The 22,015-nt window shown below is 44.6% G+C and overlaps 2 protein-coding genes and 1 pseudogene across 2 annotated transcripts in view; 1 reads left to right on the plus strand and 2 right to left on the minus strand.

Moving 5' to 3' along the window:
- Window positions 1–14,149, minus strand: part of STARD9 (StAR-related lipid transfer (START) domain containing 9) — a 154,945-nt gene extending 140,796 nt beyond the window's left edge. The window contains exons 1-3 of the mRNA XM_011989227.1: window positions 14,103–14,149; window positions 6,492–6,561; window positions 3,943–4,059 (exon numbers count right to left, since the gene is read on the minus strand). Of these exons, the coding sequence (XP_011844617.1) occupies window positions 3,943–4,059; window positions 6,492–6,561; window positions 14,103–14,149 (234 nt within the window). The remainder of the gene's footprint in view (window positions 1–3,942; window positions 4,060–6,491; window positions 6,562–14,102) is intronic.
- Window positions 8,207–9,043, plus strand: EIF4EBP2 (eukaryotic translation initiation factor 4E binding protein 2). Its single transcript, XM_011989226.1, has one exon. The coding sequence runs from the start codon at window positions 8,379–8,381 to the stop codon at window positions 8,784–8,786; it is 408 nt and encodes a 135-aa protein (XP_011844616.1). The 5' UTR covers window positions 8,207–8,378; the 3' UTR covers window positions 8,787–9,043.
- Window positions 14,150–17,353: 3,204 nt separating the features above from the next.
- On the minus strand, window positions 17,354–17,891 carry LOC105546209 (annotated as a pseudogene).
- Between the last annotated feature and the right edge of the window lie 4,124 nt (window positions 17,892–22,015).

A 22,015-nucleotide genomic window follows, 5' to 3' on the forward strand; every position in this document is an offset into this window, starting at 1 on the left:
AAAAAAAAAAAAAAAGAATCTCAAATACATCATGCAAAGTGAAAGAAGCCAGATTCAAACAACTACATACTGTTTGATTCCATTTATATGACGTTCTGGAACTGATGAAACTGTAGGGACAGAAAATAGATCAGTAATTGCCAGGGGCTGAGGAAATAGACTATAAAAGAGCATGAAGCAATTTCTGGGATGATAGACTATTTTGTATATTGATTATAGTGTCAGTTACACACATGAAAGTGTTATTGTACACTAAAAAGGTGAATTTGGCCAAGCGTGGTGGCTCATGCCTATAATCACAACATTTTAGGAGGCCAAGGCGGGAGGATTGCTTGAGTCCAGGAGTTCAAGACCAGCCTGGACAATATAGCAAGACCCTATCTCTATTAAAAATAATAATAAATAATTGTTTAAAAAAAAGGTAAATGTTTTACTATACCTAAATTATACTTCAACAGACTGACCCCTCCTCTCAAAATCTGATCACTAATGCTGTGGAGAGCTGGATGTGGTGGCTCACACCTGTAATCCCAGCACTTTGGGAGGCCGAGGTGGACCACTTGAAGTCAGAAGTTCGAGACCAGCCTGGCCAATATGGTGAAACCCCATCTCTACTAAAAATACAAAAATCAGTTGGGCGTGGCGTGGTGGTGCACGCTTGTAGTCCCAGCTACTCGGGAGGCTGAGGCACAAGAATCACTTGAACCCAGGAGGCAGAGGTTGCAGTGAGCCAAGATTGTGCCACTGCACTCTAGCCTGGGTGACTAAGACTCTATTCCCCACGCCCCTCCCAAAAAAAATGCTGTGGAGAGGATAAACTGGATTACATCCAAATTCTTTTCTACCCCAAATCCTAAGATTGTATGGATTCCACCTTTCCTACCCATGGTGGCCTCAGAACCATAGTGATTAGGGTTAAATCTGGGCTCCAATTTCTGTGTTAAAGCAAAGAGCCCCTCTGATTGTATCATGTAGATATGAGTCCTGCCACCATTCCAGGACCTCTGGCTCCACTCCAGCTTGTGACAGAGGTTCCCTTCCTTCTCTTTCCTATCCTAACTCCTCTTAGGACTGATGAGGGACTCAGACAATTAATAAACAAGCCAGAAGAAACCTCAGGAGACACTGGTTTTATCTCTCTGCACAGGCTTCCTGTCTGGATCTCATTTGATCTTCCCACTAAATTTCAAATCAGGCAAAAGAAAAATCACATTTATGAATCTCCCTCCTCTATGGCCTTTTGGGCTTTCACTAGATTTTTATACAGTTAAGGCACGTAAATGTAAAATACGGGCCTCACAACCAAACTGATACTCAAGCTTATTGATACTAATACACATATACACACACACACAAACATATAAAATTTTAACACATTCACACACCCCTTCCAAGATGACTGATTTATCAAATGTTATACAAAATAGTTAATTATTCTTACATACAGAACAGCCACACATATGCCATGGCCAGGGAGGTCTCAAACAGCTATCAGAATGCTCATACTCTCTGCTAACGGAAAGGCCACTGTCTATGCCACAAATCTAGCCACAACTGTGGACTGTTATAGGAGTCCCATCTTTCTTACTGAAAGTCAGTTACTTTGCTGGTTCTTCTTGGAGGAGCTCAAGGGAATGGTTACAAACACTAGTAACCAGATGCCTCATACACACTTGAGTGCTGAGATATAAAATCAAGGGCTGGCCTGGCGTGGTGACTCATGCCTGTAATCCTAGCACTTTGGGAAGCTGAGGTGGGTGGATCACCTGAGGTCAGGAGTTCGAGACCAGCCTGACCAACATGGAGAAACCTCGTCTCTACTAAAAATACAAAATTAGCCAGGCACGGTGGCGCATGCCTGTAATCCCAGCTACTTGGGAGGCTGAGGCAGGAGAATCACTTGAACCCAGAAGGCAGAAGTTGCAGTGAGCTGAGATGGTGCCATTGCACCCCAGGCTGGGCAACAAGAGCAAAACTCCAACCCCCGCCTAAAAAAATAATAAAAAAATAAAAATAAATAAATAAATCAAGGGCCACAAGACAAGCCTAGACCTGCCCCTGTCCTCGTATTCAAAAGGACAGAGAAGACTCAGTGGAGGGCAGGTAATGTCCACACTGCCCTTTTCTACTGAGCATTAACAGCAAACACATTAGGACTACAAAGGTGAGATGCTTATATAACAGAAGAGGCCCACTGTGACAGCAAATCCCACAGTGGTCTAGGGTCGTATTTCTGTGTGTTCCTTTCAGAAGGGAAGAATGGAGTAATTTAGAAATACTTAAATTTAGAAATATCTAAAACAGTGATTTAGAAATATTCAATCATCTTCAGAAGTCTACAACAGCAAAAAATCAGTCCTATCTCCTCTGAGTCACTCGGACTTGATAATGTTGTTCCTTTGACATAATTATTAAAAGCTTTATAGCTGGGTGCAGTGACTCATGCCTATAATTCCAGCACTTTGGGAGGCTGAGGTGGGATAATTGCTTGAGCCAAGGAGTTCAAGACCAGCCTGGGCAACATGATGAAAACCTGTCTCTACAAAAAATACAAAAATTAGCTGGGCATAGGGGCACACACCTGTAGTCCCAGCTACTGAGGAGGCTGTGGTGGGAAGATCACTTTCAGCCCAGAAGGCAGAGGCTGAAGTGAGCTGAGATTATGCTGCATTCCAGCCTGGGCAACAGAGCAAGATCATCTCCCCCACCCACCGCCCCCAAATAAAAGTTTTACAAAAGACTGAAATACTTGTCAGAAAACATACTTTGGCTTTTTATTCAAGTTACATAGAATCCTAGGCAATGATAATCCAGGTTCCCCCAAAATATTTATATTTCCAATAGTATTTCCCAAGGATATATTCCCATAGTCTTTTCTTTCATATGTGATATGATGATAATGAACCATGAAAAGCCAAGTAAATGGCTTTCCCAATTTTAGGTTTGGACTTTTGCAAAGCACCCTGATAGCTGCTGGGGCAAGGGCTACCGTCTGTGGCCACCGAGGCGAATGCGGCAAGGCTTACTGGCCGTGATGTGGACTGGGTACATGGCTTTTAACAGTGCTCAAACCCAAGCAACACTGCTGCTTCAGAGAAACAGAGAGGTCCTGTAGACCCACTGGCCAGACCTGCTGCTGCCCTGGAAACTTGAAAGAGAGCTAAGCAGAACCACAGGACACATGACAGGTGACCAACAGGCTCAGCTGGCAAAGCCTTGGCTGCTCAAACAGCAGATCGATAGATTCACCTGCCTCCTACCTACCTTGCAGGCTGGCTTACTAGCTGTCTAGCCCTTTCCCACTCTGCCTAGGAGGACAAGTACAAGCTTAAGGTTCAAAGAAGATACTAGCCTCTATAATTCCCTTGTGCTGCACATAATACACGGCCGTTCACCTATCATAGGAGCAGGACACTACCTGAACTAACTTATAGCCCCCTGAATCATGAGGAGGCTCAAACTTAAATGGACACTAACCAACTTAGATGTCCTGGGCAAGCAGTCTTTTCCCACCTTCTTTGTTCTTTCTGGAAGTGATAACTCTCACTACCATTTCTCAGACCAAAACATCATTAGTTTCAGACCAAAGTATCATAAGAAATAGCCAGGACTCAGATTTCATGTAAATTTCCCAATGAATATCCAGTTATGAAGAAATGAGGAATACACAATAAGATTACATTTGAAATAAGCTTCTTTTGTTAATGTTACCATGAAAATGATTCCTTGAAAAGGCCACTGGTTTCTTGATGTATTGAAGTTTCTTCCTTTTGAAAATTTGTTGGTTATTTTGACATTTTCTTAAAGTACCAATTAGAGTACTTCCAATCTGTACAACTGTGCTATAATAACCTTGAGAAGTATCTTTATAATAAACATCTTAAACATTATACACAAAAAAAGAACTGAAGAGAGTGAAAGAAAAATGATAAATGATATTACCACATCTTGAGATGCATACTGGGGATCCTGTGGGTTGACTGACCAGTAGCAGTAATCAAAGCCAAATGCCATAACCTTCTCCCGGGAGTCCCCAAAGCCATCTGGTCGACTGTCCACCTAAAATCAAACATAGGATCCAGTGTCTTTCTATCATAATATTAGAATTTGGCCAGTGGCACTTGATCACCCTCTACCATAGCTAGAGAGACTTGGACTGGTCATAAGACTGTTTATATTATCTTCCTGAAAAAGAAAAGGTAAACTTTGTCTCCATCTTATTAGATACAAATAAAACACAGAGAACTAAATTTGTCTGTCATCCTATCATATATCTGCCTACATAAGAACCAACTATATGAGACATGGTAAAGCTTGGGAGAGAAAGCCTCTCCCGCTCTGGGCATCTTCTTATCACTACAGGTTGAATGTCCCTTCTTTGAAATGCTCGGGACCAGAAGCGTTTTGGATTTTTTTGGATTTCAGAGTTTTTTGGATTTCTGAATATTTATATATACATAATGAGATATCTGGGGGATGAATCCAAGTCTAAACATGAAATCCTTTTATGTTTCATATACACTTTATAAACATAGCTTGAAGATAAATTTATACATTTTTGTGCATAAAACAGTTTTGTGCATAAAATAATTTTGTGCATAAAACAGTTTTGGCTGCAACCCACCACATGAAACCAGCTGTGAAACTTTCCACTCGTGGCGTCATGTCAGCATTCAAAAAGCTTCAGATTTTGAAGGATTTCAGATTTCAAATTTCCAAATTAAGATGCTCAACCTATATTCTTTTCTAAGTATTTCTGCAGAGGATCCTGGAGTGTGTGAGTAGTGTGGCCATGGTGCCTGACGGGCTCCATCAACCTGGGGCTTTCACTGAGATTCCTGGAATATTCAACCTTCAATTAGACACCACATTGGACAGAAGAGCCAGAAGCAATCTAGCTGCTCAAGGTAGATGAGAGTAGAGCCAGAGTTTGGCCTTGCACTGACCTCCAGGTACTGGAGAGAATGGCGTTATTCACAAAAATGCCTTATTTTATACACTCTGGATGGGGAAACACAACCCTGACACCAGCCATCACAAATGACAGAAGAATGAGGCTGCCAGAATGATTAAGAGATTCTACATGGATAACTGACCTCAGGGAAGTAAGCAGCCAGGGAGGTGTGCAGAAGGCAGATTAAAGTTTGACTGATTCTTAGAAACAAAAACATAAGATCTTAGAACAAAGCAGCTGAAGTGATTAGGCAACAGAGATATAAATAAGAGACAGCAAAGAATAAAAGGTCCTTTGTCCCTGGGGAGCCCTGTTGAAAGTCTGGTAGGTCCCCATTGTTTTTTAGCAGAGAACTACTGACAAGAGGAAACAGATCACATCACAGGAGTAACAAGAGGGCAGGCATGACTGTGAAGACTGGGGTCCAAATAACTCTCACTTTTGCCAGTTTCCTCAGCTCTCACGAATGCTGAGTGCCACCTGCAAGCTGACTATAGCAATAGTCACATGGTCAACTTCCCCAGTCTCTCTCCACTCCTCAAGGCCCAGAAAGAAAGAAACCTCTCCATCTTCTGTTTGCCTAGTAAATGGAGGAACAGGACGGAGAAAATTAGCCCTAAGGGAGACTGAGGGGTATGGAAGGAAGTTTCAAGTGTCTGTCCAGTCATGACTCAAAGTTCAGTCAGATCTGTGAAAGAGAATTTGTAACAAAACCCAGGTTAGTGACTGACTTCCTTCTGGGATCTGAAAGATGTTGCTTGGATCTCAGTATAGCTAAAATAAACCCTGCATTACCAGGTGCATACTAAAATCCCTAATAATGTCTCTAGATAAAGTGGTATCAACTGAAAAGATTAGCACAAAGTTTAACTGGTCAGGTGAGTTAAACAGCATATGGATTGCCTGCAGCATGATTTAACTATTGCCCCCAAAACATCCCGAGTTTACTTTCAAAACATCTACCAACTAATTTCCCAAACAGTTGCACCCTATTTGATAAAACTTAGGCTGCAGCAGCCAAATGCCCTGCACTTCCTTCTTGATTTTATTTATTTATTTTATTTTTATTTGGTTATTTTGAGACACAGTCTCGCTCTGTCACCCAGGCTGGAGTTCAGTGGCGTGATCTCAGCTCACTGCGAGCTCCGCCTCCCGGGTTCACGCCATTCTCCTGTCTCAGCCTCCCGAGTAGCTGGGACTACAGGCGTGCACCACCACGCCCGGCTAATTTTTTGTATTTTTAGTAGAGACGGGGTTTCTCCATGTTAGCCAGGATGGTCTCGATCTCCTGACCTCGTGATCCGCCCGCCTCGGCCTCCCAAAGTTCTGGGATTACAGGCGTGAGCCACTGCGCCCGGCCACCTTCTTGATTTCTTAATTTGCTTTATGATTGGCACAAGCTCTTCCTACTATTCCCCTTATATACCCTTCCCTCCCCAACTCTCAACACATTCACATATACACCTTCAGCCTGGAAGCCCCTGTAGCAATATTAGCTCCTCAGTGGAAAGAAAATGAAAAACAATTTCAGGCTTACCTTTAAATTCCTGATTTTCGCCACTTTGCCATCAACTTCCACAATAATTCTTCCCCCTTCTTTGGTCTCCCTAGAAACAAGACCCAAACTCAGAAGAAATGTTGCTTTTTTTTTTTAATCAAGAAAAAAGAAGCTGAAACCAGTGCTAGTGGGACAAAATATTTCCCTACTGCTGTACCCTTAAGAGAAGTGTCTGTCTCCATAAATGGCTGTAAGTGTTGCGTCAAGCAATCCCCTAGCTGGCAGGCTTCCCTGGATCTTTACAATTTGGCTCTGGAACAGCTCACATTCACATTTAGTACCTTCTAGGTGTGAGGCACTGTATTAGGTGCACTACATATTGTTCTTCATCTTATGCTATCCCCCTACATACCCTCCTGACATAGTTTGCTAACATATCATTTTTACAGGCAGAGGACTAAAGCTGAGAGAAATTATGTAACTTGTCCAAGGTCACACAGCTATCAGTGGCAGAGCTAGGATTTAAACTCATATTTGTCTGACCACGAAGCCTAGGCTCTGAATTATACCTTAAAGTCAGGCTTAGAAACCCTAGAGAGTGCAGGGAGCAGTGGCTTGCACATATAATCCCAACTACTTGCAAGACTGAGAGGCAGGAGGATTGCTTGAGCCCAGGAGTTCAAGGGTGCAGCAAGCTATGATCACGATACTGCACCCCAGCCTGAGTGACAGAGCAAGATCTCATCTCTCAAAAGAAACTCCAGAGAGCATCCTTGGCCCAGCATATAACACAGCATCATCTCTCATTTTCCGTAGCATTTTGAGCATGGATATTGACCAAAAAAAAAAAAAAATATTGGAATCCTCTCTGCTGAGACCCTGAGAATATATTTCTCAAATTCTTTCCTTATATCTTCTTAAATTAGAAGGAGGGCCAAGATCCTCAAGAATCTTCCTATGTTGCAGTTATCTGGTAATACTGCTAACAACTAAACAATCTCTACACTCACTTTAATGGGCTTAATCCAGATGACCCACACACCTGATGCCTATCTTTTTTCATAATATAAAAAGTCACAGCTAAAGTACTCATGACCAAAATGTTAACAGATGAGAATTAAATTAATTAGTACATCCTCCACTACAATGAAAGTTATCAATTAAATTACTCCTAGCCTAGAACCTGAAAGTTGAGACAATACCTTCAGTCTTATTTTTTATCCTTCCTCAGGCTTCCCAGGCTGTGACCTAGAGAACTAGGGGTAGGAGAAGCACAGTGAGACCGGGGTCTTTAGATTTAATTTTATTTACTGATTTATTTAGAGACAGGATCTCACTCTGTTGCCCAGGCTGGAGTGCAGTGGTGCAATCATAGCTCACTGCAGCCTCAATCTCCTGGGCATAAGCATTTCTTCCACCTCAACTTCCCAAGTAGCCAGGATTACAAGCACGTGCCACCATGCCCAGCTAATTTTTATTTTTTGTTGACAGAGATTGGTATTGAACTTCTGGGTTCAGGCGATTCTCCTGCCTCAGTCTCCGAAAGTGCTGGGATTACAGGCGTAAGAAACAGTGCCTGACCCCTTGTAAAACTTTAAAAAACCAGACAGCCAAGCCCAGGGGTCTGAGCAATAAAAATTGTTGTATTGTTTTATCAAATGTTCATAAAAATCATTGAAGTAGTTATCCCTATTTACAGACTTAAACAAAAACAAAAAAAGTTATATAGGCTTCCTGTCATCGTCGTCGCCGCCGCTGCTGAGGCTGGAAGATCCAGAGGCAGGGGTGTAGCGGGACGAGGGAACCAGAGGAAGCGAGCGAGGAGAGCGCAGAGCACGCTTTTCCGCCCGCCCGAGGGGCCGGAGCAGACCGGCCCGGCGCCGCCGCCTACCCGCCACACAAAGCCCAGAGCCCGCGCCCACAGCCATGTCCTCCTCCGCCGGCAGCGGCCATCCGCCCAGCCAGAGCCGCGCCTTCCCCACCCACACCGTGGTCATCAGCTACGCCGCGCAGCTACCTCATGACCACTGCACGGCGCCCGAGGGGACGCTCTTCTCCACCACACCAGGAGGAACTCGAATCATTTATGATAGAAAGTTTCTGTTGGATCTTCGCAGTTCTCCCATGGCTAGGACCCCACCCTGCCATCTGCCCAATATCCCAGGAGTCACTAGCCCTGGCACCTTAAGTGAAGGCTCCAAAGTAGAAGTCAGTAATTTGAACAACCCTGACAAGAAACATGCAGTTGGGGGTGGTGCCAGTTGGAGATGGACATCTGACTCTCCTGCAAGGATTAGAAGAAAAGCAGCAACAGGGACACCTGAATGCACCTGATTTGGCCAATAGGATCAACAGTGAAAAGACCGAAGAGGCAATACCAGCAGTCCCCATTACATTCTCCACCTCCCACTCCTCCTCTGGGTGCCAAATGATGATAGGAAGATAAGCTTCATCTGACCATTTCTTCTCCCTGTCTCCTGTTCCCCTTCCCAGTTAAACAAGTTAGATTGAAGGCCCTTGGTGTATTTTCTGTAGAGCTAAGCATCCCTTAGAGGAAAACAGTTAAACTCTGGCTTTCCTAGTTTTCTTTTTTTTTTTTTTTTTAGACGAAGTCTTGCCCTGTCTCCCAGGCTGGAGTGCAGTGGCATGATCTCGGCTCACTGCAACCTCCGCCTCCCCAGGTTCAAGCGATTCTCCTGCCTCAGCCTTCCGAGTAGCTGGGACTACAGGTGTGTGCCACCACACTGGGCTAACTTTTTGTATTTCTAGTAAAGACAGGGTTTCACCATATTGGCCAGGCTGGTCTCGAACTCCTGACCTTGTGATCCGCCTGCCTCGGCCTCCCAAAGTGCTGGGATTACAGGCGTGAGCCACCGTGCCCGGCCTCCTAGGCTCTCCTTTATTGAGTCACCCTCATACCCCGCAATTTTGTCCCAAACCCAATATCAACCTACAACTGCCTGGCTTCTTCTTGTTGTGCTTGGGAAGAAATGGGGAAGTCTGGGGAAAGGATACAGAGGCTTGGGGGGCCTAACACCATTCATATTCCCTACCCTCTGCCTCTCCTCCCTGTATCCCACCTATGGTTCAGTGCTGCAAGATTCTGGACTTGGGTCTTTAAAACCAGCAGGGGGAAATGATAAGGAGAGAGCTGCTTTTCCTTTTTACCTTCAGGTATTTGTCCCTTGGGACAGAGCACAGTTTGTGCAACTCTGGTAGCATTACCCTGGGACACTGTTTTGAGGTCCACTTCCCTTCTTTCCTCTGGGAGGAATGTCTTCTGTCTTTGGTATTACAGTTCATCTTCCCATTCTTTTACTTAGCACATTTGTGCAGTCATTTTTAACTCTGTACATCAGAAGAGAGCCCTTGGTAACCAGTCTTGCTCTTCTTCTGCCATTCCTCCCTGCCTGCATCTTGTTGCTGGCAGAGTCCTCTTGTACTTCAAGAAAGCCAAGTGATTTTGTCGGCTCCTAGAGCAGGTCCATAGCAAGTAATAGAGGCACTTTGGCCTCCACTTGGTGGGTAAGGCCTGATCATAGTATCGTGTCAGATAATGCCTAAGAATGACCTCTGAAGAGCATTGACCCATTTGAGTACCCAGTCTCAGTAGTCATTTTTAAGTCCAGTTAGCATTGTGATAGCTGTTCTCAGATTGCAGTTCCTTATGTTTTGAGTTTGAAGTCGATTTTCAGAATGTTCTTAGAAAATAACTGCATTTTTTTCCCTTTGTGGATCTGCTTTGTTTGGCTGCTGAGATAGATAAGCATGGGCTTAAAAAATGTGTTCCTCCCAGTTTTCTTGCCTTTCCTATCAGACTCTGAATTTCCCTCCCTACCTCCCTCTCTCCTTCCTTTCCTTCCTTTTTCTCTACCTGGCCATTTTTCAAATTTACATCAAAGATACCTCAAGTGTTAGCATCTGAGAATATCTGTCACTCCTCTTATCTGAGAAGTGACCTTTTATTTTTAAGATGACTACAGACCTATTTTTAAATATGTTTTCAGTACCATTTTGAACAGCAACTTTCTAATTAAACATCTTCCAGTGTTAGGAAGGTGAGAAATGTTCATAGGCGAGTCTGCTGTTCTATGTCACCATCTTTTGTTTCTCCTCATCTCTCAGGAGCTCTTTCCTTTCCCCTCCAGTTTTGGGTGTGCATGTTTGGAGTTCATAGTGGGTGGTTTGTAAAACTGGACCATTCTGCCTTGTTATGGGTTGTTCGTGAAAGACTCATTCTTTTCTCTGACCCTTTAGCTTTTGCATTCCCACCTACCTCTCCTGGGACTATTGACAGGTACAACAATCCCAGGAGAATGACTCCCCTCATAGAAAGACTAAAGCATCCATCCCCTCATAGTTAAGTAGCCACTGGTGTCCTGGGAATTTCTGGTTGGATTTGGTGTCCTGAACTTTCTTAGAAATCAGATCCCAGGGTGAGAGTCACAGGCCATTTGGCCATGAAAGAAACCTGTTTGTTTTCCTTTTGAACTATGAAAAGACCCTGTTTGTGAACACATTTTAGAAAGACGAGAGGATGTCTGCAGAACTTTGTTCTGTTTTCTGCTACAAAAATGTGAATAGTACAGAGTGAAAACCTTTTGTGATGGCTGTCTCTCAGGAATAAGCTGGATTGCCAATGTTTTGGGGATGCTTTGAGTCTCAAAAATTGATAATCAGAAAAGTATCTTTTGTTTGTTTAATGTATCCCTGTTCTGATTTTAATTAAACTCCAAATCTCATTTTACATATTCTTCGAAAAACTTTTTAAAAAATCTATACAGTGGGTTAAGAGTAAGTTTTGAAGGGCAAATAGTCTTCTAGAGCCTACAGTATTGGCAGATCAGATGTGTTCTCACAATGGTTAATTGAGGGTAGACAAGGGGCAGCAATTTCATAATGAGGTATGGAATTTCTGATTATGGGAAACTGTGAGGTAGAGGGGAGGATATCAAAACCATTTCCTATACGGCAGTATCATTTTATTGAGGGTCAGGCTGGGTGTGGTGGCTCATGCCTGTAATCTTAGCACTCTGGGAGGCCGTGGCAGGTGTATCACCTGAGGTCAGGAGTTCGAGACCAGCCTGGCCAACATGGTGAAACCCTCTCTCTACTAAAAATACAAAAATTAGCTAGGCATGGTGGCAGACGCCTGTAATCCCAGTTACTCAGGAGACTGGGACAGGAGAATCACTTGAACCCAGGAGGCGGAGGTTCCAGTGAGCTGAGATCGTGCCACTGCACTCCAGCCTGGGTGACAGAGTGAGACTCCATCACCAAAAAATAAAAAGAAAAGAAAAAATTGAGGGTCAACTCTAGTCCTACTGAATAAATGTGCACTTGAGACACAAGTGCAACTTTTCTGTAATCTCAGAAAGAGCAGTAGGTCTAATGAATCAAATCTTGGCTCTAACTGCTTTTAGAACTTAAGCCAACCCATTCTGTCATCTGGAAAAATAAAAAATAGAAGCTTGGGCCAGATTGTCTGTAAGATTTCTTCCCAAGCACATCAGATCCAATGACTTTGTCAAAGGAGTGTGTGCCAATGACTTATTTGAAGGTTGGAACAAACCATATAATCACCAGATTCCCCACATTCAGATAAGCCTCAATGAAGACCGTATAACACACTCTGAAGAATAGCTGCCATCTCTGCAGGATTCTGTGAGAAGAGGGAAGTGATCCGGACCTCTTGGCTAGGGCCACACTGGGTTTATCTGTATCTGCTCCTGAATCTTCAGCCTGCTACAATCTGTTCACACCTGGCTATCTACAGTCTTGACATCCTACCATTTGCTGCTCAAGGCTCTTAACTTGAGCTAAAGTAAATAAATTGTGCTTTTCTTTTTCACTTCAGTTTTGTTTGATATGTTATTCTCTACTGCGGCTGCAAGTAAACCAATTTCAGCATCATTTTCTTAATCTAATTCATGCTATTATAAATTCCTAGTGTTCAGCTGGGCGCGGTGGCTCACACCTGTAATCTCAGCACTTTGGGAGGCCTCAGGTGGGTGGATCACGCGGTCAGGAGATTGAGACCATCCTGCCTAACACGGTGAAACCCCATCTCTACTGAAAATACAAAAAATTAGCAGGGCGTGGTGGCAGGCGCCTATAGTCCCTGCTATTCAGGAGGCTGAGGCAGGAGAATGGCGTGAATGCGGGAGGCGGAGCTTGCAGTGAGTTGAGATCGTCCACTGTACTCTAGCCTGGGCAACAGAGCCAGACTCTGCCTCAAAAAAATAAAATAAAATAAAATAAATAAAAAAAAATAAATTCCTAATGTCCAAGGAACTGAGAAGTTACTGTTAGGAGTGGTCAATATTGTTATCTTGAAAACCCTAAAAGAACAGTTTTACAAATACAGAATATACCAGAGGCTACCTCCAGAGTAGCATCTGCACATATGAAAAATCCCCCAGCCCTGAGCTACCACATCCAGTTATGAAGAAGCCAGGTGTCCCATGCCATTTACCAATCAAAACGCAGCAGTTCAGGCATCTGCTTTCCCTCTTTCTTCAGTGTACCTCTTTTGCCCTCTTCCTATTCTCTTTTTCTTTCTTTCCATTTCATTGCTCTTCTCATTAGTCTATCAATTACAAGACTTTTCAAAGACAATCATTTCCATATGAGGACGAACATAATCCTCACTAGTACCAAATTGTATTATGGGAGACAATGCCTTTCTTAATCCTTCTGCCCAATTATCAAACTATCTTGCGTCCTAGAGATTTTTAAACTTGCCAAATAATTCCAACATGTGCCTTCTGGTCCCCCAAAGGACACTCTGCCAGATTTACCTCCCACCATTCACTGCTCTCCACACCAACCACCCCTTCCCCATCAAAATTTAACCTCTAGTTAGTCCCTCACAGTCTAAGTCCTTTGCTCTTGGCGGTCTTACTACATAGAAGGCTCTTTACACTCTCTCCACCTGTCAACAAACTCTACTTGATCTTTAAAAAACACTTCATCTGGTGACAAAGAGAAAAAAGTTCGTGGCTGCACACTGGATGTCTCAAGGGCTGAGATGAGAGGTGCGGGATCAAAATAAGCCACGAGGAAACGGGCACTGAGGGCTCTGACAGAAGGAAGGGGTTGGAACAACTTCCCCTGCTTAACAGTTCCGTCCTGGATTAAGTCAGCTGTCGAACACAGAAAGAAACCGCGACCTGTGTGGGCCTCAATTTCCCCTTCACGCCCTCACAGTCTGCTTTCTCCACATCTTCGCAGAGAAACCCATGCGCACCCAGGAACACACAACACTCAGCCTCAGTCCTCATGGGTACACCCAAGCCCCCCAAAAGAGAGAGGAGAATGCTCATCCCTCTCCCAGCCTTTCTCAAAGGCCCAACCCGATGCCGCGAGCCTCGAGCCGCCGTCCCTCGAAACTCCTGCTGGCAGGACGCCAGCGACGCTCACCCAGGGCAGCCCTCCCGCGGCCGTCCGAGAACCGCTATCCCCAGGATACAACGCGAAAGCTCGACTGAGGTCCCGTCCCGACAGGCCTCCGTGGGTTCCGGACCCCGACCCCCCGGGTCACTTTGTCACCGGTTTCTGCGCGCCAGAATCTCTGGAGCGGGAGACGCTGACCTCCAGCTCTTCTCAGCTCCTGCGAAGCCTCAGGCGCCCCCTCCCGCCCAAACTCACCTCTTGCTGAGCGGCCGGACCCGCACGGCGACCCGCACGTTCGCCATCCGTCTGCCACAAACCAAGTCCAGCAAGTCAGCTCCTCGGCAGCATCCCAGGCCCCCGCCCTAAGCCCAGACCCAGCCCCAACCCAGCCCCGCCCGCCCCACGCGCCTCTGGGGACGCCCCCGCGCGGACGGGAGCTGCCGCCCGAGCGGGGCGGTGCCTGCCTAGCTTCGGCCAATCCTGAGTCCGGTGGGCGGGAGAACTCCCGGCCCCGCCTCCCCTCAATCCTCCTTAAAGTCTCCCGACTCGCCCCCGCCCAAGCACGGGCAGCAGCCGGAGCAGGCAGGTTCCTTCCGAGACTCGGCCATTCCTTAGCCTGGTGGGCGGGAGGATGCCAGCGCTCGCTCCGCCTCGCTCCACCCGAAGCCTCCCGGGTCGCCCCCGCCCAAGCACGCGCTGCATCCAGAGCCGCGTGGTGCCGGCCTAGCCTTGGCTAGTCGGTGGGTGGGAGGACGCCCGGGCTGGCCCCGCCTCGCTCCGACCCACGGCCTCCTGGGACGCCCCCACCCTTGCGCGTGCCGCGCCAGGCCCCTCAGTGCCGGCCCAGCTTCAGCCAATCCTGAGCCGAGTGGGCCGCGAGGACGCAGTGCCAAGTCTGTTGTTCCCGGCTCCGCTTACCCTGAAATAGTTTTTGTTCTTTGACCCGGTGTCCGTGCTATGTAAAGTCAAGTAAATCAATTAAGTTTTGTTCTGAAAGTTTGTAATTTGCTAAATACTTTTATTTTCTGCGTTCGCTTGAACTGTCAGTTCTGTGGTTAAATTTTCGAGGCAGGCTGGGTGCGGTGGCTCACACCTGTAATCCCAGCACTTTGGGAGGCTGAGGCCAGATCACCTGAGGTCAGGAGTTCGAGATCAGCCTGACCAACCTGGTGAAACCCCATTTCTACTGAAAATACAAAAATTAGCCGGGTGTGTTGTCGAGCGCCTGTAATTCCAGCTACTCGGGAGGCTGAGGCAGGAGAATCACTTCAACCCGGGAGGTGGAGGCTGCCGTGAGCCCAGATCAGGCCACTGAACCTCAGCGTGGGCGACAGTGAAACCCCGTCTAAAAAAAATAAAATAAAATAACAGAAGGCAGTCTCTTACTGGCAAGGTACTTCCTGACATCGGGAACAAAGCAGAGAGGGAACCAATCCAGAAAAAGGATTATTGTCCAGGTCTTCTTGTACAACCGAAAGACAGGTGGCTGGTGTTTATCTTTTCCCTTCAAGGCTTGAGGGTTAGCAGCTGCATAGATGAGGGCAGTGCTGATCATAAACCCAACTGCACAAAATATTAGTCTCTCCCTTCCTGACTTAAATCCTGGTGCTTGCTTCTCTTCCTTACTGATAAATGTCCTTTGTGGCATTTGTTTTTCCAGAATAGGGCACTTGCATATGCACCAAAAACCTGTTCAGGCAGATACCCTTTCTTCTCAGTCATTTCCTTAATGGTGTCTAGGCACTCATTTGCTCCCTCTTGGTCAGCAGAAGCTGCTTCTTCTGTTATATTGACATATTGTAAACCAAACCTTTCCAAATTTATCAAACCGTCCTTTACTGGCATAAAATTGTTTAGCTTTAGATGCTTCACCTTCCTTTTGCTTCAAGTTGTCATATAATGACTTTGCTTGTTCTCAAATCGTATTAGAATATACAGGTATGTTTTCTTCTTTTTTCTTTTTCTTTTTTTTGAGATGGAGTCTCACTCTGTCGCCCAGGCTGGAGTGCAGTGGTGCGATCTCAGCTCACTGAAACCTTCAACTCCCTGCTTCAATCAATCCCCTGCCTCAGCCTCCTGAGTAGCTGGGATTACAGGCGTGTGCCACAACGCCTGGCTAATTTTTTGTATTTTTATTAGAGACGAGGTTTCACCATGTTGGCCAGACTGGTCTTGAACTCCTGACTTAAGGCAATCCGACCACCTCTGCCTCCCAAAGTATTGGGATTACAGACGTGAGCCACCGCACTAGCCAGGTGTGTTTTTCTTACAGCAATCCTGTACCCGCATAAAAGCTGCATTTTGTTTTTTTTGTTGTTGTTTTGTTTTTTTGAGACAGAGTCTTACTCTGTCGCCCAGGCTGGGGTACAGTGGCATGATCTCAGCTCACTGCAACCTCTGCCTCCTGGGTTCAAGCGATTCTTCTGCCTCAGTCTCCCGAGTAGCTGGGATTACAGGTGTGCACCACCACGCCCGGCTAATTTTTGTATTTTCAGTAGAGACAGGGTTTCACCATATTGGCCAGGCTGGTCTCAAACTCCTGACCTCAGGTGATCTGCCCACTCCCAAAATGCTGGGATTACAGGTGTGAGTCACTGCACCTGGCCAAAAGCTGCATTTTCAATATGAGATAAAAAGCTATTTCAGGGGCAGGCATGGTGGCTCACGCCTGTAATCCCAGCACTTTGAGTGGCCAAGGTGGAGTATTGCTTGAGCCTAGTAGTTTGAGACCAGCCTAGGCAAAATCGTGAGACCTCATCTCTACAAAAATTAAAAAATAAAAATAAAGTATAAAAAAGGTATTTCACAAAAAGTGCAAGGTTTTTGTGCCTGCTGGTGTAGCTGTGGTCATGGTTGCACAATTTTTTAAAATTTTACAATGGGCCTTACAATGGATTCATTTATCTTGAAATGGTAGGCAACCACAGCTGCAGATCTATAGTACATAACAAGCAATTCAACTTTTTCTTGTAATGTCATGACTTTTCTCTGCTTCTTGAGAGCACTTCCAGCATCACTAGTGGCACTTTGTACTGGTCCCCTGATGTTATTCAAGGCTTATGGTATTGCACTGAATATGGTGAAAACACTCAAGAACCTCAAGAGATCACGTTTTATTGTAATACACAGTTTACTGAAGAGAGGAACTGCTCTGATGATTAGCATCACAGAGTTTTAAGCAGATACTGGCAACACTTGACTCACTAAAACAGGAGGCAGTTACAAAATTGCAGTAGTACAGTACGTACTAGTTTATAGAGTTATGTTTTTGGTGGGGGGGCATTTTTTTTATTGGCGATCTCTTTTTCAATACAATTTATGCCCTCATCCCCATTTCCAGTCTGATTATACAGGTGCTAAGTGGCAGAAAGGTCTGGAATAAATACATTAAAAAAAAAAAAAGAGGCAAAGGTGTGAAACTAAGTTGCATGCAACAGGTTCTATGAAGGTGGGGGAAGTGTGTGAGAAATAAAACAGAGTAAGACAATGTAATTGGAAGGTTTTAGCTAAAGTTCTTTTCGGTCATCTTTGTCTTTTACTCCATGTTTCTTCACAAGCAAGGATGCTTGTGAACTCAATGTAATTGAAATTCCCCTTTTTGTCAATAGGTGCTTCTCTGTACAGCTCATCCACCTCCTCATCTGTAAACTGATCCCCCATGGTTATCAGCAGCTCTCTCAGGTAATCTTCCTGAATGGTGCCTGTTCTTCATCAAAGCAAGCAAAAGCATTTCTGATGACATCTTCAGGATCTGTGCCATTTAACTTCTCACCAAACATGGTGAGGAACATGGTGAAATTAATGGGCCCTGGTGCCTCATTCATCATGGCATCAAGGTATGCATCAGTGGGATTCTTCCCTAGAGAAGTAATCTAATATATCATGCAAATCTTCCTTGTTGATGAAACCATCTCTGTTCTGATCAGTTGTGAAGGCCTCTTTGAACTCCTGAATCTGTGACTGGTCAAACACGGTAAACACACTGGATGTCGCGCACTGAGGGCGCTTCTTGGTGGTCTTGGTCTATGCCTTTTTGCTCGACATGATGGTTGTTTAATTCTGGCACCAAACCCCAGAACCGGGGCCACTCTGTGCAAGATGGTGAGCGACAGCGAAGAGCGCGGGGCTGTGGCCAGACAGTGCCAGCTATGGAGTTATAATTTAATATTGCATTTTAAATTTGCTTGCATGTACAGTCTATGTTTTCATAAAATTTAACTTTTAATAGATTTGTGTATTTTGGAGTAGTAAATGATAGACCAGTATCTACATATATCTTTTGCATTCAAGATATCTGTAGGCCATACAGTTCATCTACGAACTTTTTTTTTGTTTGTTTTTGAGACAGAGTTTTGCTCTTGTTGCCCAGGCTGGAGTGCAATGGCACCACCTCAGCTCATTGCAACCTCCACCTCCTGGGTTCGAGCAATTCTCCTGCCTCAGCCTCCCAAGTAGCTGGGATTACAGGCATGTGCCACCATTCCTGGCTAATTTTGTAATTTTCCTAGAGACGGGGTTTCTCCATGTTGGTCAGGCTGGTCTCGAACTCCCAACCTAAGGTGATTACCCGCCTGCCTTGGCCTCCCAAGGTGCTGGGATTACAGGCATGAGCCACTATGCCTGGCCTGTGAATTTTTCAAGTTGTCACAAAGCTCCAAACAAATTTCCAATACATTTATTGAAAAAAAAAAAATTGTGGCCCTACACAGTGGCTCACTCCTGTAACCCCAGCACTTTGGGAGGCCGAGGTGCGTGGATCACGAGGTCAAGAGATCAAGACCATCCTGGCCAATATGGTGAAATCCTGTCTCTACTAAAAATACAAAAATTAGCCAGACATGATGGTGTGCACCTATAATCCCAGCTACTCGGGAGGCTGAGGCAGAAGAATTGCTTGAACCCAGGAGGCAGAGGTTGCAGTGAGCTGAGATCACACCACTGCACTCTAGCCTGGTGACAATGAGAGTCTTATCTCAAAAAAAATAAATAAAATAAAAAATTGCATATACCTGTGCACTTCAAACTTATGTTGTTCAAGGGTCTAATGCATAATTTTTCAGTAAACTCAATTAGTGGATTCCCCAAATTGTGGGATAAACCTTTTATGTAAATTCATGTGTTTTATAGATATGTGAAGAAATCCCACAATACACTAATTACAGTCTTATTAAAATCTCAACTCTGTTATAGATTTTGCATGTCAAGAAATCCTCAGACTATGTTCCTGACTTCACTGAGGGTTTCAGAGGATAAATCAGGGGTCAGACTGGTAGAGTCACATAGAGAAAGAAAGAAAATAAGAAAAATGCTAGGAAAACCAGGCAGCATCTCAATTACTCCAGAATGGTCTTCACAAACTGGTATCACTACTATGCTGGTAATAAATTTGCAAATATCACACACCTCTTCTAGTGTAAGTAGAAAACACAGACATTCAGGCTAGGTGCAAGGGGCTCACACCTGTAATCCCAGCACTTTGGGAGGCCAAGATTGCTTGAACCCAGGAGTTCAAGACCAGCCTGGGCAACATGACAAGACCTCATCTCTACAAAAAAATTTAAAAATTAGCTGGGTCTGGTGGGGCGCAGTTGTAGTCCCAGCTACTTGGGAGGCTGAGGTGGGAGGATCCATTGAGCCCAGGAGGTTGAGAGCTGTGATTGTGCCACTGCACTCTGGCCTGGGTGAGAGCAAGACAATCTCAAAAAAAAAAAAAAAAAAAGGCATGCAGAGCTGATTTTTTGTTTTTAGTATCCACACATCTAAAAGTTGAATAATTAAAGAAAAATTAATCAGCACTGATTGACTCTGGAAGAGTATTAAATTAGCTTTTCCCTTTAAAGTAGACCTCAGGCTTAACTTACCTCCAGCTCTTTTGATTCTGATAGCCTGTATGCCTATACTGTATAAGCTAAAGAGTACATCAGTCCTTTCTATCACTTTAAATTCAGACTAGGACTACAAAATTTTAGTTAGAAATTACAGGTTTATTTTTATATTTTGAAAAAGGCATAATAGAAAACAAAAATAAACAACCAGGCATATCAATATTTGTGACATACACACACACACAAAAATGAATATAGGAAATAACATCAAGAAAAAGCATAGTATGTTTTGAAACCAACGTGGGGTATGAAGAGATTTTTGATGAAATTCAACTAAAGGCTATGCCTATGTAATGTTTGAGATATTACCACTCCTATCCTACTAGTAAAAATTAGCGAAGTAGGCTTTAAAACACGATTCCTGTTGTATTAGCCGGATTTATTTTGGTAATGATCCTGCTTCCTTATAAACAACTATTTTACTCATCATTGTTGAAGTCTTCTTGTGTTAAGGAGTGCAATGAGGCCAGGCACGGTGGCTAACACCTGTACTCCCAGCACTTTGGGAGGCTGAGGTGGGAGGATCGTTTGAACCCAGTAGTTCGAGACCAGCCTCGACAACATGGCAAAACCCCGTCTCTACAGAAAATACAAAAATTAGCCAGGCATGGTGGCACGTGCCTATAGTCCCAACTACTTGGGAGGCTGAGGTGGGAGGATCACTTGAGCCTGAAAGGTCAAGGCTGCAGTGAGCCAAGATCAGGCCATACCACACTCTCAGCACTCTCAGCAACCTGGGTGACAGTGAGATCCTGTCTTCGAAAAGAAAAGAAAAAAACAAAAAACAAAACTGATGTACATGTCTTATTGCAAAACAGAACCCCAAGTCTAAAAGTAAAATAAGCCAAGGGTAGTTACAATACTGATTAAAAAGAGTATATCCTGAGGCAGTTGTTAGTATATCACTCTCTATTATATGCACAATAACCTCAGATAGGTAAAATATCTGAGCATTTTGCAAGGTAAACCTCCAAAGTTATACCACAATGTGCCCTTTTCTTTGCTGTTTCTTCTTTGCCTCTTTCTACAGCTGCCAGTGAACACTCAGGAACTGCTTTGTGTGCCAGGGTCTCCAAGACTACCTCCAGGTTCCATGATTTGCTAGAATTCACAAGACTCAGCATATCATCACACAGGCATGATTTATTACAGCAAAAGCATATGAAGCAAAACAGCAAAGAGAAGAGGTACAGAGGCAAAGTCTTGGGGAAACCAGGTATAAGTTCCCAGAGTCCCCTAACAGTGGAGTCACACATATGTGTTGTTTCATTCCACCAGCAACTGAATTGTGACAACATGTGAGAAATGTTGTTTACCAGGGAAGCTTGTTAGAGATACAGTGCCCGGGGTTTTTACTGGGGGCTGGTCACGTAGGTACCTTCTACCTACCATGTACCAAAATTCTAGACTCCCAGGAAGAAAGCAGGTGTTCAGCACACACCACATTGTACAAACAGGTTAGTTACCATGAACCACTCTTTTCAGTGAGTGCAGCCCTCCTGTTAAGGTTTAAATATGTCCCCCAAGTTCAAGTGTTGGAAGTTTAATTGACATTGTAAAAGTGTTATGAGACCTTTAACAAGTGATTAGGTAAGGAAGGCTTTGCTCTCATTAGTGAATTAGTGCTGCTATCTCCGGAGTGGGCTCATGATAAAAGGCTAAGTTTAGACCTATATATCTTTCTCATGCTCACTTGCCATGTGACGCCTTCTGCCATGGCAAGACCCTCGCTACATGCTGGCGCCATGTTCTTGGACTGCCTAGCCTCCACACCCATCAACCAAATAAACTTCTATTCATTATAAAGTAGTTTGTGTAATTCTGTTATGACAGCAGAACAGACCAAGACACCTGATATCTAAGTTCCCAGATGCAACAGCCAAGGACGAACTTTATCATCAGGCCTTTCAAAGGATAAGTCAGGCTGGCTATGTTACTCTTTTCTGCATACTTAGTGACATTCCCATAGGAATAATCACCATAGACATTTTCAGATTCAAGAAGACTCTTCTAATTCAGAAACACCTTTTTTTTTCGAAGACAAGAGTCTTGCTCTGTTGCCCAGGCTGGAGTGTGGTGGCACGATCTGGGTGCACTGCAACCTCTGTCTCCTGGGCTCAAGTGATTCTCCTGCCTCAGCCTCCTGAGTAGCTGGGATTACAGGCGCATGCCACCATGCCTGGCGAATTTTTTTTTTTTTTTTTGGAGATGGAGTCTTGCTCTGTCGCCCAGGCTGGAGTGCAGTGGCACAATCTCGGCTTACTGTAACCTCTGCCTCCTGGG

This window comes from Mandrillus leucophaeus, unplaced genomic scaffold, assembly GCF_000951045.1.
Source record: "Mandrillus leucophaeus isolate KB7577 unplaced genomic scaffold, Mleu.le_1.0 Scaffold35, whole genome shotgun sequence".
Classification (NCBI taxonomy): domain Eukaryota; kingdom Metazoa; phylum Chordata; class Mammalia; order Primates; family Cercopithecidae; genus Mandrillus; species Mandrillus leucophaeus.